At 37.5% G+C, this 18,313-nt stretch overlaps 3 protein-coding genes across 10 annotated transcripts; all 3 read left to right on the forward strand.

Moving 5' to 3' along the window:
- The first annotated feature begins 331 nt into the window (after nt 1-331).
- LOC133870593 (putative pentatricopeptide repeat-containing protein At1g12700, mitochondrial) lies at nt 332-2,503 on the forward strand. The gene is made up of 3 exons (XM_062307752.1): nt 332-430; nt 1,110-1,737; nt 1,917-2,503. Exons 1-3 carry the CDS (start codon nt 332-334, stop codon nt 2,501-2,503), a joined length of 1,314 nt encoding a protein of 437 aa, XP_062163736.1.
- A 3,921-nt stretch (nt 2,504-6,424) lies between these two features.
- Nucleotides 6,425-8,622, forward strand: LOC133871289 (pentatricopeptide repeat-containing protein At3g29230-like). The gene has a single exon (XM_062308700.1). The coding sequence runs from the start codon at nt 6,754-6,756 to the stop codon at nt 8,278-8,280; it is 1,527 nt and encodes a 508-aa protein (XP_062164684.1). The 5' UTR covers nt 6,425-6,753; the 3' UTR covers nt 8,281-8,622.
- A 159-nt stretch (nt 8,623-8,781) lies between these two features.
- On the forward strand, nt 8,782-18,095 carry LOC133870212 (pentatricopeptide repeat-containing protein At3g22470, mitochondrial-like). Of its 8 annotated transcripts, XM_062307288.1 has the most exons (9): nt 8,782-11,029; nt 14,543-14,704; nt 14,858-14,934; nt 15,038-15,141; nt 16,040-16,151; nt 16,566-16,704; nt 16,812-16,899; nt 17,012-17,087; nt 17,366-17,555. In XM_062307288.1, exon 1 carries the CDS (start codon nt 9,125-9,127, stop codon nt 10,928-10,930), a length of 1,806 nt encoding a protein of 601 aa, XP_062163272.1. In that variant the 5' UTR covers nt 8,782-9,124; the 3' UTR covers nt 10,931-11,029; nt 14,543-14,704; nt 14,858-14,934; nt 15,038-15,141; nt 16,040-16,151; nt 16,566-16,704; nt 16,812-16,899; nt 17,012-17,087; nt 17,366-17,555. The 8 variants fall into 8 exon arrangements, with proteins under 8 accessions (XP_062163272.1, XP_062163271.1, XP_062163270.1 ...); XM_062307287.1 differs by lacking the exon at nt 16,566-16,704 and having other exon boundaries at nt 16,035-16,151; XM_062307286.1 differs by lacking the exons at nt 15,038-15,141; nt 16,566-16,704 and having other exon boundaries at nt 16,035-16,151.
- Nucleotides 18,096-18,313: the final 218 nt, after the last annotated feature.

Raw genomic sequence — 18,313 nt, forward strand, 5'->3', positions numbered from 1 at the left:
GTTTGAATATTTTATAGTAAGAGTCATTTTTAGTGTTTTCTGTAACTGGTATAAAAAAAGATTTACAAGTAACCCCTAAAAAACAAGAAAACCTAAAAGGTGCTTACACAAGCAAGCGCTTATAAGGAGGCAAACAAGGGCAAACAAAAATAAAATTTTACATCAGACGAACTTTAAGGCTCAATTAAAATACGATTAACGGGAGAATCCCTAACGCTCCTTACTAAGGATTAATGGTAATTTAAATATTTAAAATTCATTTAAAATTGTAGAGAGCATTTGAATTATCGAGAAATCTAAAATCGGAGAGAGAGGAAGAATCAGTGTGGTGATGGGGCTTACGAAGAAGAAGCCTCAGATAGAGAAGGAGTTGTTGCACACTAGAGCGGAGCAGCCGCAGTTGCTCTGGAACAGAATAAAGGGCAAAAAGGTAATTTCACGATGCAAAAGAAAAAATCACGATATCATGACATGAGACATTTTGACAACCCGTTATCGTGACAACAGAAACGACGTCGTGTACTCTGGTGTACTCAGATCGCGAAAGTTTCTCTTCTTTCTACTTTCTTCATCTCAGATCAACTTCTTCAGCTTATTTCTCTTGAGCGGAGCCACTGCATTAGATCTGCTTCTTCCGCTTTTCTTCAACTACATAAGGAAATGGGCACGACTATTAAGTCTACAAACTCCCTTGCTTTCTTCTTCAATCATTTGCTTATGGATCCTCGTTATTCTCATGCAAGGGTTTCTTTCCATGCTCTAAATTGTTATTATTATTATTATTATTATTATTGTCGTAGTTTTAGTGCTACTTCTGCTAACACTACCAATAGTGGTAGAGATATTTTGGAAAGCCCCAATCAGTTCTTGTAATCTGTGAGAGATCGATGCAGATCTCGAAGCTTTAGGAATCTTGATGACGCCTTACCCCTGTTTCATAGAATGCTTCACATGCACCCTTTGCCTTCCCTCGTGGATTTTAATCAATTGCTGGGTGCAATTGCAAGAATGAAGCATCACTCAACTGTGATTTCTCTCATTAAAGAAATGGATCTGTCGGGGGATGCTTTTACTCTAGGGGTTCTGACTAATTGCTTCTGCCATTTGAGCCGGGTAGATTTCGGCTTCTCTATATTAGCAAGAATTTTGAAACTTGGTTTTCAACCGAACTCTATAATTCTTACTACTCTTGTCAAGGGCTCTGTCTTCGGGGTAGAATTATTGAAGCTGTGAAGTTGGCAAACAAAATGGAGAATATAGGCTATAACCCTAATACAATTACTTATGGAACATTAATGAACGGTTTGTGTAAAATAGGTGAGACCAGGGTAGCTATTGGGTTGCTTCGGAAGATGGAAGAAGGAAATCTTGAACTTGATGTAGTGAATTATAGCATAATCATTGATAGTTTATGTAAGAATAGATTAGTAACCGAGGCTTTGACTTTATTCTTTGAAATGACAAGTAAAGGAATTCAGCCAAATGTTTTCACTTACAGTTCTTTAATTCAGGGCCTATACAATTTCAGCCGGTGGAAGGAGGCAACTAAACTATTTAATGAAATGGTGGAAAGGAAAATTATGCCAAATGTGCATACATTCAACATATTGGTGGACACATTTGGCAAAGAGGGGATGTTGAAAGGGACAAAAGAAGTTTTTGCTATGATGATTCAGAGAGGCATAGAGCCTGATACAATCACTTACATTTCTTTGATTGACGGTTATTGTTTGCAAGGTAGAATGGATGACGCTGTCAAAACATTTAATATGATGGTTCGCCTTCTATTGTTAGTTATAACATATTGATTCATGGATATTGTAAAAAGAGAAGAATTGACGAGGCGATGAATCTCTTTCGTGAAATGTCCACATAGAGAATTTTTCCCAATGTTGTCACGTACAATACTCTTATAGGTGGCTTTTGTCGAGTTGGGAGACTTAAAATTGCATTAGAGCTACTCTATGAGATGCAAGGTTGTGGCCAACATCCTGATTGCCAAACTTATGCGATTTTGTTAGATGGCTTGTGTAAGAATCTACACTTTCAAGAGGCAACGACGTTATTTCATGAGATGGAAGACAAAAAGTTAGACCTTCATATTGTGAGTTACAACATCTTGATTGATGGTATGTGTAATGCTGGGAAACTAACGACCGCAAGAGAACTGTTTAATACTCTTCCTACGAAAGGCTTGCAACCTAATGTTCGGACTTACACTATAATGATCAAAGGATTTTGCAAAGAGGGACTACTAAATGAAGCAAGGGAGCTATTTGAGAAAATGGAGGAAAATGGTTGTTCGCCTGACCATTTCACATATAACACAATCATTCAAGGCTTCTTGCAACATAATGAGATGTCATGGGCAGTGAAATATCTCCAGACGATGGTTGAAAATGGTTTCTCGGCAAATGCAACCACTGCAACCATTTTGATCGACTTGTTGTCTACTAATCAGGCAGATAAAACCTTACAAGGTGTTTTTCAAATATCTGTGTGAAAGCTTTTTAGTTCTTCAATGTGCAAGACAAATTTCATATTCTAACCTTTACAGAGTCAATTTGTAAGGAATAAATACCTATTTGCTACAAGTCATTAAGGTGATATTTCTTTCCATGTCTTTTGGACTATTGTTGTATATTGCTATCCCTGTTTTGTTATATTTTGCTATTCCACTATTTTTACAATTCTTTCCACCCCCATATGACGTAGAAGGTAATGCCCTCTCCTCTTTTTAACTTAACCACTGGCTATGTAATATGCTCTAATATCTCTTTGTAAAATTTTCCTGTCAACATCTGTGCAATGACCTAACTTTCTGGTGACCAGCATCTAACATTGTCTTCAACAGAAATGGCTGGAACATGTAGCAAAAGGTTGTTTGTTCTGCCAAGTCCAGTGTGTTGTCTATTTGTGTTGACTTACTTGATCAGAAATTTGTGGATAGAATTCATGACTATTGAGCTTTAAAATGTCAATGTTTTTGTTGCTCATAGATTATTTCTTATAAAATGATATTCACTCCAAAGTGGCCCAAACAGACCATGTGTAAAATCTGTTAGTGGGATGCTACTCAATTTCATTGGACAATTGGAAGTCTCCTTTCTTTGTTTTCCACTTTTCCCTTTTTTGATTGGTTGTCTAGCATATGGACGGGAAACTAGAATCCATTTTTTAAATGAGTAATGCTACACACTCCCACTTTTTCACACACCATTAGGTGGCTTTTAAAGCCGCTACTAGATTTGAAATGGATCTTTAATTACTCTTTTTATATTAGTAGAGTAAATCAGTTGGATCTCTACCACAAACATATGGACTGAAATCCTGGATTCTATGGATTAGATAGGAAAGTATCGGCCTATTTTGTTCTCTAGCTTGTTCAAACATGCTTATTGGATGATGAACTCATCTCATTTGTGATTTAATGCAGAAACGTTGTACACAACATGGTCGAGTTTAAGAGCTGGTTCAGCTGAGAGACATATTGAGGACCAGACAATCCATTTATTTTTGTAGGGAAACAAGTGCTGTATTGTGAAATCCTGCTGCAAGAATTAGCTTTTCTTTGCTGCCAGAGTTTCCTCGAGGGAATCCACAGAAGCAGTTCTTCCGGAAATAACTTAGCATTTGGCTATTGTTGTTTCTCTATGATATAGCCAACATTAGAATTGACAAAAATGTACAGGTGCATGGCATTTAGATGAAATGCAAATGAATATAAATGAAGATGTGCGATGTTCAGTAAATTTGTAAGCAAATAGTACACCAAAATGAGCCAAATATTCCCTAATTGTTGACCCCGAAAAAGGGCACCATTTTTAGTTATTTGCTTCTCTCTTGGAGGTAATATACACTAATAATACTCACAACATTTAGAAACACCACCTGCTAGTATACGACAACCATCCATCTTACTGTATGCATCCATAGTCATTGACTACAATAAATTTTGTATTACTCACCACATAAGCAAGCTCATAAATCATTAGATTTAATCTTTACACTATGAACACGTAAATTTCTAACATATAGTATCATAACATGAGATCAAATCATTTCAAGCAACATGTAAATCTTCAATAAAATCGTCACTACATGAGATTATGTTAGGTTCTTCATAACATGATTTTATTTTTTAAATCTGCAAGAGGAGTGGCCAAGGATTGGCTTTTTGGTGTTGGCCGAACCACTCTCAATGACTAAGGGGATGGTTTGCTCACCCCTATATAGTTGGTTTGGGAGTGGTTCCGTTACCCACAAAAGGCCTGCCCTTAAAAATTGAGTTGGGCAAAAATAAAGTCATTAAATCACATGGGGATCAAATGCGTTTAACAAAAAAAAAAAAAAAATTGGGGTGGTTCGAGCCACCCCTATGGCCGGCCTCCCCTAATTGGCTAAATGGGTGTGGTCGCCAAGGCCCTTGGTGGTGGTTCGACCAATCCTTACAAAAAAATTAAGAACAGAGGTTGTGGGTGGTCTTTTCTTGATATGTGTTTTAGATTTATTGTGCTTTTGGTTGATGGTAAATGTCTTCGAGAGTTTTCGTCTTAGATTATCTTGGTGTTCTAAGCTAATATTGTGGCCTACTGGTATGGAAGGCATAAAGAACATAGTTTATGTTAGATTCTTATAAAAGTTATTATCTATATTTAATGGTGTATATAATGTCATATTATTTAAAATTTTAAAATGATGTGACAACATATCTCTTATGATATTCAAAACTTTAAAGTCTTGATTTAATAGTTTTTTTTTTTTTTTTTACATAATTTAGTAGAGTTTTAAACTAACCCCTCTTGCTTCTGTTAAGACAAGCAAAAGAAATCACCATGAAAAATTTTCAAATGCTAATTTTAATTAAAATCCAATTTAGACTCCTCTATCCAACACAACATTATAGTATATCCTTTGAACAATGATCTTTGGGATCGACCATATTAAGAATTACATATCTCAATTTTAACAGTTCAAATTCTCTTCTTTTTATCCCTAATTTTTCTTTTTTGATGAAACTCAACTTAGATGGAATTGAACCTATTAAAATTGAGACACGTGTTTCTTATGTCTCTTATTTTACATTATCTCAAATTTAATTGGAATTAGACTCAAATTGACACATAGAATGGGTCCTGCAAGATGGGTGCGATCAATGGAACATTTATTGACGGTGTGATTGACCATCAATCAATGGAGAAGAGAGAGGTGAAGTACAAGTTTGTAGCTTAGGAAAAAAAAAAGAAAAGAAAAGAAAAAAGAAGTAAAAGTTTGAACACAACGTTTGAATACAATTGTTTTTTAGGATGTCTTGCCTCCATAATCAATATATGGATGGATTGAAGTTAGAGTGCCCCTTCTATACGGTAGTGGCAGAAAAGATGGGATTTATGCCCACCAATAATAACTTGACACATCAGCTAAAAGCAAAAAATTACAAAAAATTTGATATTCTGGTGAAGTAGACAATTCCTCTCACCATTCCAAAACAATAAAAAAAACCCACTGCACGTCCGCCCAACGTCCTCTTCCCCGACTGCCTCTTTCCCGTCACCGGACAACCGGTCCTCGATCCTCCAGCCACAGCGATCCGGTCACAGAGATCCGGCAACCACCGGCGAGCCTCCAGATCCTCTTCCCCACGACCTCCCGACACCGTCGACAGAGATCCAGCCACAGATCCGAACTAAGCCTCCTCCTCTCCCGGAATCTCTTCCTTTCGCCGGCCGTTCTCCCCTCTCACCCCTCTGGTGGTCAAAAATTTGGTCCATTGGTTACGTGGTCGAGGTCGAACGGTGATGTGGTCGGGGTCGGGGTCGAACTCGGGTCGGCCACGTGGTGGCGCGGCTTCCATGGGCTACGCCGGTTTGATTGTCTGGGTCTGGGTCTGGGTCTGGGTCGGGGGTCGGTGGTTGGGGCTGGGTCTCTCATCTCTCTCCCTCGATCTCTTCATCTCGGGTCGGCCCCGTGGTGGCGCGGCTTCCATGGGTACGCCGGGTCGGTGGTTGGGGCTGGGTCTGGGTCGGGGGTCGGTGGTCGGTGGTTGGGGCTGGGTTTCCATCTCTCATTTCTCATCTCTCTCCCTCGATCTTCATTTCACAGCAAAGAGAGAAAAAAAATTGGGTGTTTTGTTTGTACGTAATTTTCTTGCTCCAAGCTTATGTGTCAATTTTTTATTGGTGGGCAAACAATGCTTACTTTCTGCCACAGCCGATTTGAAGTTATTCTCTTGAAGTAATGGAAAAAATTAGAGCATCTCTAACGGCTACTTTAGCTATTCAAAATTCAAATTATTATTATTTTTTTATTTTGACCATTAACTTTTCACTATAAATTGCAACAGATTATTTAATTCATTATCTATTTATTTATTTATTTTCTTTACCACCGCACAATCTTCCTCTCATCTCTCTCCGCACCAGAAAATTAGCTCATCCTTCTTCCTTGTCAAACGACAAACCTTAATCTTCCTCTCGTCTCTCTCCATACCAAAAGATCAATCACGCAAGCCACACAACAAACCACAATCAATCAACCCCATGATAAGAGGAGTCTCAGCAACAAGAAGAGAAGCCAGGTGTTATTGGGTATGTGTTGAAGGCACGTCATAAAAGGAGGCGAGGGACAAGACGATGGGGAAGGCTAAGAAGCTTGGAGAGGCAAACAGATATGCAATTGTAGGGTCAAGCGGTCAAGCCTTGTCGTCGATTGCTTCGTTGAGGTGCCTGATTCCCCACTAAGATATGCAATGAAATGGCTTTCTTGGCCTGCAAGTTCAGCCTGTCGACGGTGCCTGATTCCCCACTAAGTTGGAATAAGAATATTAAGGAACAAGTGCTCAAGGGCAATGCAAGGAAAGCAATTCTAACTTATACAAACATGCAGGAACTTGGTTGCAGAGCTGATAACTATACATTTCCCATTCTACTTAAAGCGGCAGGAGACCTTTCTGGGTCTTGCATTGGGTTCCCACTCCACGGACAGACAATAAAAACTGGCTTCTGTAACCATGTTTTTGTCCAAACTGCCTTGCTTAACATGTATTCCTCTCTAGGATTCGTTGGTGATGCTTGTAAAGTGTTTGATAATATGCCTGTGAAAGATGTGGTTGCTTGGAATTCCATGTTAGATGCATATGTGTCTAGTGGCCAGATGGGTACTGCAGTGGAGCTTTTTGATTCCATGCCTTTAAAGGACCTCACATCTTTCAATATCATGGTCTCTGGGTATGCAAGTATGGGAAGAACAGCATCTGCTAGAATTATCTTTGATAAGATTCCTGTGAAAGATGCTGTCTCGTGGAACTCTATGATACTGGCGTATACCAATGCTGGAGATATGGTTGAAGCACATAGATTATTCAAGGGGATGCCAGCAAAAAATGTTATAACATGGAACACAATGGTGAGAGGCTACATACGCAATCAACTTTACGCTGAGGCTGTTGATCTTTTTGATGAAATGCAGGCTGGAAATGTAAAGCCTGATTTTGTAACGATGGTTGCTGTTTTATCTGGCTGTGCTTATCTGGGTTCTCTTGAAAGAGGCACTAAAATACACATTTATGCTAAAGATCACTGCCTTGAGTACGCAAGCCTTCATGTCACAACAGCATTGATAGTCATGTATGCCAAGTGTGGAAGCATACTGAACGCCTTACAGGTATTCTTTAAATCCCAAGTTAAGGATATTTACTGCTGGAATGCCATAATCTCTGGACTCGCTCTCCATGGCTATGGCTATGCTGCTCTCAAACTATTTGACAAGATGAGAGAGAGCTGCATAAGGCCTGATGACATTACCTTCATTGGCCTACTTAGTGCTTGCAGCCATGCAGGATTGGTGGAAGACGGATGCCGATTATTTGATTGCATCGAAAAGGACTTTGGGATCACTCCCAAGATAGAGCACTATGGCTGCATGGTTGATCTGCTCAGCAGAGCCAAGCTTCTTGACCGTGCATTTCAGCTCATCCAAGCCATGCCATATGAACCGGGGGAGTCTATCTTGGGTGCTTTGCTTAGTGCCTGTGTCACTCATCGAGACCTTGACACGGGGGAGAAAGTAATGAAGCTCTATTTTGGCAGGGCTTGTCAGTTTAGTGATGGGGAGTTTATGATGTTTGCTAACTTGTATGCATCATGTGGTAAATGGGAGGAAGCAAAGAGATGGAGAGACAAGATGAATGGCTCGAGCATTGCTAAGACTGCTGGATGCAGTATGATCGAAGTTAACGGAAGGTTTCATAAGTTTTTGGCCGGGGAAAATGGCATTGACTAATAGTCTATTTAGGTTTGTGATTTCAAAACGTAGGATTAAAAAATAGCGATTTGAAAACGTGAATTTTTAAAACACAGTTAAGCGTTAAGTAAAATCGTAATTTTTTAGCTTTTAAAATTATACATTTTTAAAACGATTTTACGTTTTCAAATCACAATTTTTTAAAAAGCGCATTTCCAAACGATATATAAGACTTTGAGCAAAGAGATGTGCTTTAGCAGCTTCTGAATGTAGTTAGAGTTGAGTACATATATTTTTTGTAATTTGAATTGATTTAAATTAATATTGTATCGCTCCCTTCACGTGCGAGACCAGACAATACAAAAACTATTTTGACTGAAATATGGGGCAAACTATTGAGTCATGGTTCGAACTCAATATCTCGGCTATAATATTATGTTAAATCACTAATTATCCCAAATTTTTATTATTATTGTTAGACCTGGTTAATATCAATCTGAAAATCAATAGTTGGATCTTCTCTGTACTCTCTCTCTCTCTCTCTCTGTCTTTCGCTCTCCTCTCTGTGCAGCGCATCTACTGCAATTGTCAAACTGAAGAAAGGGCAAAAAGGTAATTGCACGGCGCAAACCAAAATCACTCATGAGAGGTGACACGTGTGCTTTGTATTGTTGGAAAGATCATCCAAACTCCAAAGAGACATTTTGACAACAGGGTACCGTGACAACAGAAACGACGTCGTGTACTCTGGTGTACTCAGATCGCGAAAGTTTCTCTCCTTTCTACTTTCTACATCTCAGATCTGCTTCTTCTGCTTATTCCTCTTGAGCGGAGCCACTGCATTTGATCTGCTTCTTCCGCGTTTCTTCAACTTCATACGGAAATGGGTACGGCTGCTAAGTCTACAAACTCTCTTGCTTTCTTCTTCAATCGTTTGCGTTTGGATCCTCGTTATTGTCGTGGTTTTAGTGCTACTTCTGCTAACACTACCAATAGTGGTAAAGATATTGTGGAAAGCCCCAATCAGTTCTTGCAATCTGTGAGAGATCGATGCCGATCTCGAAGCTTAAGGAATCTTGATGATGCCTTACCCCTGTTTCATAGAATGCTTCACATGCACCCTTTGCCTTCCCTCGTGGATTTTAATCAATTGCTGGGTGCAATTGCAAGAATGAAGCATCACTCAACTGTGATTTCTCTCATTAAAGAAATGGAACTGTCAGGAGTTACTCCCGATGCTTTTTCTCTAGGGGTTCTGACTAATTGCTTCTGCCATTTGAGCCGGGTGGATTTCGGCTTCTCTATTTTAGCAAGAATTTTGAAACTTGGTTTTCAACCAGACTCTGTAATTCTCACTACTCTTGTCAAGGGGCTCTGTCTTCGGGGTAGAATTGCTGAAGCTGTGAAGTTGGCAAACAAAATGGAGAAGATAGGCTATAACCCTAATACAATTACTTATGGAACATTAATGAACGGTTTGTGTAAAATAGGTGAGACTAGGATGGCTATTGGGTTGCTTCGGAAGATGGAAGAAGGAAATCTTGAACTTGATGTAGTTCAGTATAACATAATAATTGATAGTTTATGTAAAGACAGATTAGTAACTGAGGCTTTGAATTTTTTCTCCGAAATGACAAAGAAAGGAATTCAGCCTGACGTTTGCACTTACAATTCTTTAATTCAGGGCCTATGCAATTTCGGCCGGTGGAATGAGGTAACTAAACTATGGAAGGAGATGGTTGAAAGGAAAATCATGCCAGATGTAAATACATTCAGCATATTGGTGGACACATTTGGCAAAGAAGGGATGTTGAAAGAGGTAAACGAAGTTTTTGATGTGATGATTCAGAGAGGGATAGAGCCCGACACAATCACTTACAATTCTTTGATTGACAGTTATTGTTTGCAAAATAGAATGGATGAAGCTGTAAAAGCATTTAATACGATGGTTGAGAAGGGTTGTTCGCCTTCTATTGTTAGCTATAACATATTGATCCATGGATATTGTAAAAAGAGAAGAATTGACGAGGCGATGAGTCTCTTTAGTGAAATGTCCACAAAGGAAATTTTTCCCAATGTTGTCACTTATAATACTCTTATAGGTGGGTTTTGCCGAGTTGGGAGACTTAAAATTGCATTAGAGCTACTCCATGAGATGCAAGTTTGTGGGCAACCTCCAAATCTCAAGACTTGTGCTATTTTGTTAGATGGCATGTGTAAGAACCTACAATTTTTTGAGGCAATGGAATTGTTTCAAGAGATGGAAGCCAAAAAGGTAGACATTAATATTGTTGTTTACAATATCTTAATTGATGGTATGTGTAATGCTGGGAAACTAACGACTGCAAGAGAACTCTTTAATACTCTTCATACCAAAGATTTGCAAGCTGATGTTTGGACTTACAATATAATGATCAAAGGACTTTGCAAAGAGGGACTGCTAAATGAAGCGAGGGAGCTATTTGAGAAAATGGAGGAAATTGGTTGTTCGCCTGACCATTTCACATATAACACAATCATCCAAGGCTTCTTTCAACACAATGATACATCATGTGTAGTGAAATATATTAAGATCATGGTTGACAAAGGTTTCTCGGCAAATGCGACCACTGCGACCATATTGATCAACTTGTTGTCTACTAATCAGGCAGATAAAACATTACAAGAATTTTTTCAAAAATCTGTGTGAAAGCTTTTAAGTTCTTCAACATGCAGGACAAAATTTCATATTCTAACCTTTACAGTGCCAATCTGTAAGGTACAAACATATTTGCTGCAAGTCATTAAGGTAATATTTTCCTTCATGTCTTTTGGACTATTGTTGTGTATTGCTAATCCCATTTTGTTATCTTTTCTTAATTATCTGTAAACATGTGTTGTAACTAGAATTGTTTGATTAATGATGTATTTAAACATTTTGTTGATGTAGAGTTATTGCAGAATATTGGTTGTTTGGAGTTTTGGGTTCTTGATGGTTGTATGCCTATTGGCCCACCAAGTTAAACTTTTAAGTGTTTCATCAACTAAAATAATTTATCAATATTATAGAATAATGAATTAAATATTATGATCGAACAAATGTGTCACTTTTATGATATGATGTAGTGAACACCTTATGTTTATTCTTTTTGGGGTCGGATGGACATTGGAGTAGGAAACTAATTTGCAGTAGTATCATTTGGTTAGCTTTTCAACGTGAGGAAGTTGGTGATAATTATTTACATGCTTCTTCGTCTACTGGCTCAGAGATCGTTCAATTTAAATTGTAATATAGTACAATAGTGACATCACATCTTAGTAATCAAGAAATCTATTGTTTTGTAGGAATTAATTATTGACCTAATTCGGTTGCACATTTATTCTGAAATTATAATAATACTGGCAACAAATCAAATCTTATTTTTATTTAGTGATAAAAAATAGCATTTCCATCTCTTTAAATGGGCTAGGTCTTTGTCTATTATTTCAAAATTCTTAAGCTATTTGTTTTTGCAAATCCTCTGAGATGCTTTAAGGGCGCTTTACACTTTTTTTAATAAAACTTTTCTTACTTATAAAAAAAAAAAAAATTTCCTTCAAGCAACACAGACTCGAACATCATTTTTAGATAATTGCTATAAACAAGTTACATCCTTTTAAGATAAGGATATGTACCCAAAAAATCAAACCGTTTACATTCATGTGTGCTTCATTTTGCCCATTTTGCCTATTTTGCCTCTTCGCAGATGACATTAATACATCTCTAATGGTACAGTCAATTCAAGGCATAATAAACTTGTTTCTTAGTTTTTTCCTATTTGTTCAACATGTGTCTCTGTCCATCATGTATTAGAATAATGCACCAACAAAATTCCACAAATGGCTGCTTTACATGATTTTCTTTCTTCTGTATATTATTCTTAGAAGCTATTAGTTCACCAGGTGGCAAAGAGATTTGTAGACTATTGTAATTCTTTTTATATATATATATAGTAAGAATGTTGAAAAAAAAAAACTAAATAATTTAGTACTAAGATATTTCATAGATATATTAGATTAAGAGATGAAAGACAATCACCTTCTGTTGACAAACAATAGGAGTGTTCCTTATTTTTTAAATCTCCATAAGTTTCGTACTTACAATGGGTAAATCTCAAATAATTTTCTCGATTTTAAGTGAAATTGAGATTTCTATTTTATGATCCAGGTTAAATTTTGTGGAAGAAGAAGCTACCTTAGATTAGCTAAGAAACAGTTTTACATAAAGAATTAATGGGGTGTTTAGATGGGGGTAACTTTTAGGACTCCTAGGAATCCAAAAAGATTACCTCGTTTGGTTGCACTTAAGTGGAGGGAATCTAGATACCCAAGGGAATGTGGATTCCCTATCAACTCCCTTTTGATGGGAATGTGGTTTCCCTTCTAGAAACTCTCTACCTCTCCCTTGAGCCGACGAAACTCTCCCAAATTGGAGCTCTCTCCCTCTCCCTTGAGCGGATGAATCTCTATCTCAAATCTGAGCATTCGATGGGCTCTACCATACATAAGTACTTGTTGTCGGTAGGTTCCATTCCTCTCTTTATATTGTCAGTAATAAGACTAAATTCATGATTTAGACGTGTTTCTTTTTGTTGGCAGTAAAACATGCAAATTGTAAGGATAATATGGACAAAACGTACTTAAGGATATTTTGGGAAGAATAAATAATTCCTACAAGAAGCCTAGGAGTAAACCAAACATGGGATCCTATTAGATTCCTAATCATTCCCAAACGTAGGAATAGTCACATTCCTTTGAATCCAGATTCCCAAGAATGTGCCTAGGAATGTGGGTAACAGAAGGAATGTTAGATTTCCTGAACAAAATGCCACATAAAAGAATTTCACATTTCTTTGTGTATGAGAAAGCTACAAGTCATAACAATTCCTCTGTTGATGGAATATGGGTATTAGGTTAACTTCATGGAGGATCATCTTCCACTAACTAGCACAGTAGTACTATTTTAATAAAGCTTCAAAAATATTGTTATTTGTTGCTTTTCATAGAACTGGTAAATTCAGGATTGTTGAAGATGTTAAGTAGAATGATTTCTCCTATGGTAAACGGGGGTCTATTATTAGGCTTTTCGGCGGGATCCAAGAATGTTGGTGCCCTCTAACATTTCTCGCCTTTTGTTTGCAGACGATGCTTTGATTTTTTGCGGGGGAAATCAAGATCTTCGCAATTTGCGTTGTTTGTACCTATGCTTTGAAGCAGCTTCAGGTTTGAGGATTAATATGGCTAAATTAGAGTTGGTCCTCGTTGGCAATGTTAGCAATGTGGAAGGTCTGGCTAGCATTTTGGGTTGTAGGGTCTCCTCTCTTCCTATGAAATATCTAGGCCTTCCGCTGGGAGCTTCGTTTAATGTCAAATCTGTATGGGATGGCATTGTTTAGAAGATTAAGTACCGTTTGGCTGGATGGAAGAGGATGTATTTGTCAAAGGGTTGGGAGGGTGACCTTGATCAAAAGTATTTTATCTAATCTGCCTACTTTATGTCTCATTTTCCCCTCAATGTTGGTGTTGCCGACCGCATAGTGAAGTTGCAGTGGGACTTTTTATTGGGTGATATTGGTGATGAGTTCAAATTCCATTTGATTAGCTGGTTTAAGGTGTGTTATCCAATCTCCTCCGAAGGAGGGTTGGAGATCCATAATTTACTTTCATTCAACTGAGCTCTTTTGGGGAAGTAGCTTAGGCGTAATGTTCATGAGAGAGTTTATGGGGTGGGTTTATGGGGCGTATGGGGTGGGCCTATGGAAGAATAATAGGAGTTGGGGGGGAGTTTTCTAATCATACTAGATTTAATGTCAGTGATGGCTCTAGAATTAAATTTTGGTATGATGTGTGGTGTGGGGATTAGGCCTCAAGACAGCTTTTCCAGACTTTTTCATTTTGGCGTGTTTTAAGGACGCTTTAGTGGCATCTTATTTGCGACTGTCAAAGTTACATCTAGAAAAGCCTCAAGACCCAACCAGAGTTCTGTTTGCGGAAGGTAATAATACAGTGTTATTTGTGACTGTCAAAGTCTTTATCAAACTTCCACTTCATGGGCTCTTGTTTTTTTTGTGAGTTTGAAAAAGAAGACAATCATTTTGGGGCAGGCAGAGTAAAATGTTATACTTTCTTGGTTACCTTTATACGACTTTTGTTGGCTGTCTTAGTGTCATATGTTGTTTAATGGGCAGCAGATCTCTTTGGAGATGATTGTCTGTGTTACTGTACTTTTGTTTACTGCCTAGATATTCTTTGAAGAGGAATATTTAAATGGTGTTGGTGTCAGCTGTTTTGCAGGGTGAAAACAGTACCACTTCTCGTGAACGTGTTTTAGGGAAAAGAGGTGGAAAAAGATATACATTGTTTCAAGGTCATTCAGGGCCAGTGTATTCTGCCACTTTTAGTCCACTGGGGGATTTTTTACTTTCCTCTTCAGCAGACTCAACAAGTATGTTCTCCTAGACTATCATATAATTGCTTCAAACTTTCTCTCTCTTTCTCGCTCTGTTGTTTAGTAATAACTTTTTTTTTTTGAATCATAATACTGTAGTCTTTGCTGAAACTACTGTGTAACTGTAAAAAATTACTTCACTTGCTGCAGTTCGGTTATGGAGCACAAACCTAAATGCAAATCTTGTCTGCTACAAGGGCCACAATTACCCAGTATGGGATGTTCAGGTAAATTGATAATGTAAACCTTATTTTCGTATATTTTCCATTTCTTCTGACAAAGGTTACCTGGATGCTAGCAGTTCACCAGTGAGTCCAATTTGTATTGCAGTTGGTTAGATGTATGAGTTTAGAACCACATGTGCGAAGTAGATGGCTGTCGCTATCCTAATAGCCCTATTTGAATATGGTCAATATGGGCTGCACAAGGTGGAGGTAGACCTCTCCATTCCTTAAACTGCCAGTCTCTTGGTGTAGACGAGACTCAATCTCAGGTCTCTTGTTTGATGAAAAGAGGCTTTACCAACTTAGTTAGCACCAATGACTATTTGATTTTAATATTATGTATTTATGTGATTGTTTGAAGTAATCCCCGGACTAGTTATGATACAAGTTATATTTCTTCTCATTAATAAACTGAACTAGCAACCAAGGTTTCATGCTCAAACATTTATGTCAAGCATATAATTCCCCCTTAAGTCTATTGGATTTTTTTTTAATTTTATGTTCTGTTTCTGCGCGCTATTTTTCCTTCCTCTCTGACACTTTTGACAACTTGACGAAGACTAGTGCTTAGATTCTTTAAGGGGATTTACATATGCACAACATTAAATTTCTTTGTTCATTTCAGAGTCAATGATTGTGGGATTTCTGGATTCTTTGATTTATAATTAGTTTATGTTTTTTTTTTTTTTTGGTGTTTTGCGTGTAGGGGGTTGCTATCTGTTTATTTCTCAATGATTCCCATTATTCAAAGAAAAATAATATTCTTAATAATCTGTAATGACTTGCAATGGCTGAAACAAGCAGTTTGTTTGTTAATTTGGTTTCTCCGTGCAAGGCTGATTTGGGATGCTCAATATTAGTGAATGTATCATTCATATGTATATTAAATTACTAAATTGTCCTGGAACTACCCCACAGATTCATGGTTGATTCAGTTATTATAATTAACTGTTTTTTGTCATAGAGGCATTGTCTTAAACAGAAAACCAAATCTCATTAGGGTGACCTAACATAATTGTTCTTCTCATCAATTTTTTTATTTTATTTTTGTAATATTTCTCATCAACTTTAATATTGTATCTTTTTCTCTATTTCTGGTTTAGTTTAGTCCTGTAGGACATTATTTTGCCCGCTTTTCGCACAATCGAACAGTAAGGATTTGGTCTATGGACAGAATACTGCCTTTAAGGATAATGGCAGGGCACTTATCTGATGTTGATGTGAGTAGATCTCTCTCGTGCGCGCGCACACACAATCTGTTGCCTAACTATTGTCTACCAAATGTCAATCTTTGTTAGATGTTTATATCTAATGGGTTGGAGAAATGATCCATACACTCATTTCTCACAACAGCCCCACAACAAGTTGATGTGGCTGGTAATATTTTATTATTTTTTTTCAAAAAGAAAAGAAAACAAAACAAAAAAAATAATAAAATATTACTAGCCACGTCAGCTTGTTGTGGGGCTGTTGTGAGAAATGAGTGTAGGGATCATTTCTCAATGGGTTGAACATTTTTATTTTGTGCAATGGCATGTCAACTGCAACTACATTGCCACTGGCTCTAGTGATAAAACGGTCTGATTGTGGGATGTACAAAGTGGTGAGTGTGTTCGAATTTTCATTGGTCACAGGAGTATGGTTTTGTCTTTGGCAATGTCACCTGATGGCCGGTATCTGGCCTCTAGTGATGAAGATGGCACAATCATGATGTGGGACCTCTCGACCGGTCGGTGTGTTACACCTTTGATGGGTCAAACCTCATTGCTTTTGGTTGATATCTTTTCCTTGATCTTGAATACCTACAGAATATGTCGAATTATTTTTTCCCCAGGAAAAGAAGTTAATTTTGCCATCCTTCTTGTTTGTGAGTTGTGAAGGTTCACTTCTTGCATCTGGGTCTGCTGATTGCACTGTAAAATTATGGGACGTAACTACGAGTTCAAAGGCGCCCAAGACAGAAGAAAAGTAAGTGCATCCAAAACAGGCTGTTGACGAGGACTGTTAAATGTTATTGCTCTTCTTGCATCATTTGAACTAATTTTGAATAGAGTTTGACAAGTATGTTGACTTTCATCAGCAAAGGTGGAAATGCCAACAGACTAAGATCATTGAAAACTCTTCCGACGAAGTCCACTCCCGTCTACGCATTGCGGGTAAATTGACAAAAAGCAGATTGAGTACTACAGCTTCTATTACAAGTTTTCATATGGCAGTCCATAATTGGTGACATGATTATGCAAACAAATCCTTCTTGTCAATCATATACTTTTCATCATTTCATCAATTATGGAGAATCACGTATGTTGGGAATTATAGTACAAGCTATAGTACCCCGAGCATTTTCCAAGCAGATTAGCTCATTTTTTCTCTCAAAATTTCTGTTGCCACTCATTCTAATCCTAGTTTTGTGATGTTCTTGTTTTGGGAACAGTTCTCTCAGAGGAATCTTCTATTTGCAGCTGGGGGCCTCTCAAAAAGCGTATAGATTGCTCTCTCTCCACTAAGCGTTATATTTATTTTGGTTTGTGGAGATTTGTTTTAAATTGTTGCTGAATCTTCTTTTGTAAATTAATACTCAATGTAAAAAATTTCTTTATTGGAAGAATTCGAAGATGCTTAACAAACGCTATTTGCAGACTTGCAGTGTTTTGGCCTATATGCTCCTCAATCTCCCCCAACAACAATAATGTGTATGAGGATCTGCCTATTAGCACCTGGGTGAAATTCATAATTGATCCTTCAAAGCATCTATTCATTCTGAAAACAGAAACTCGTATTTTCAAATTTAAGCCATAATTTAAGCAAAAGCAGCTCTTCTAGCATCTAATTTGGCTGTCTCCTTTGGTAAAATTCTTCTTATTTTGGAAGGGACCTCCTTTATTGTCATTATGGCCATAAACAACCAATCACTTCAATAATTCTAGAGCTCATGTTGTTGCAAAGTGGAGTGCTGCTCTCAATTTCTTTGGGGTTATCCCTCGTAATTCTCATTTTCTTTCTGCCCTGTAATTCATTTTTCTTTTTAGAAGTGATACAAACACTCTCGCATTCCCAAGTGCACATTCTTCCACTTGGTACTGAAATTCACTACTAGATTTTGAATGAATTACTATTAAATTTTGGATCCAATATTAATTTTAAGTGCCACGTCAAGAAGTGTGGGAGTGAAAGTGTGTATCATACCTCTAATTTTATCTTGTACGAGAAGTTATCTTTGCAGAAAGTAAAGATTTTCTTTCTTTTGTCTTGTTATCTCGCTCCTTTATAAAAGAGTAAAGGATAGCGAATATAAAATAAGTTTGAATGTTTTATAGTAAGAGTCATTTTGAGTGTTTTTTGTAACTGGTAAAAAAAAAAATTTATAACTCATAAATAACCC

Source organism: Alnus glutinosa, chromosome 6 (genome assembly GCF_958979055.1).
Source record: "Alnus glutinosa chromosome 6, dhAlnGlut1.1, whole genome shotgun sequence".
NCBI classification, from domain to species: domain Eukaryota; kingdom Viridiplantae; phylum Streptophyta; class Magnoliopsida; order Fagales; family Betulaceae; genus Alnus; species Alnus glutinosa.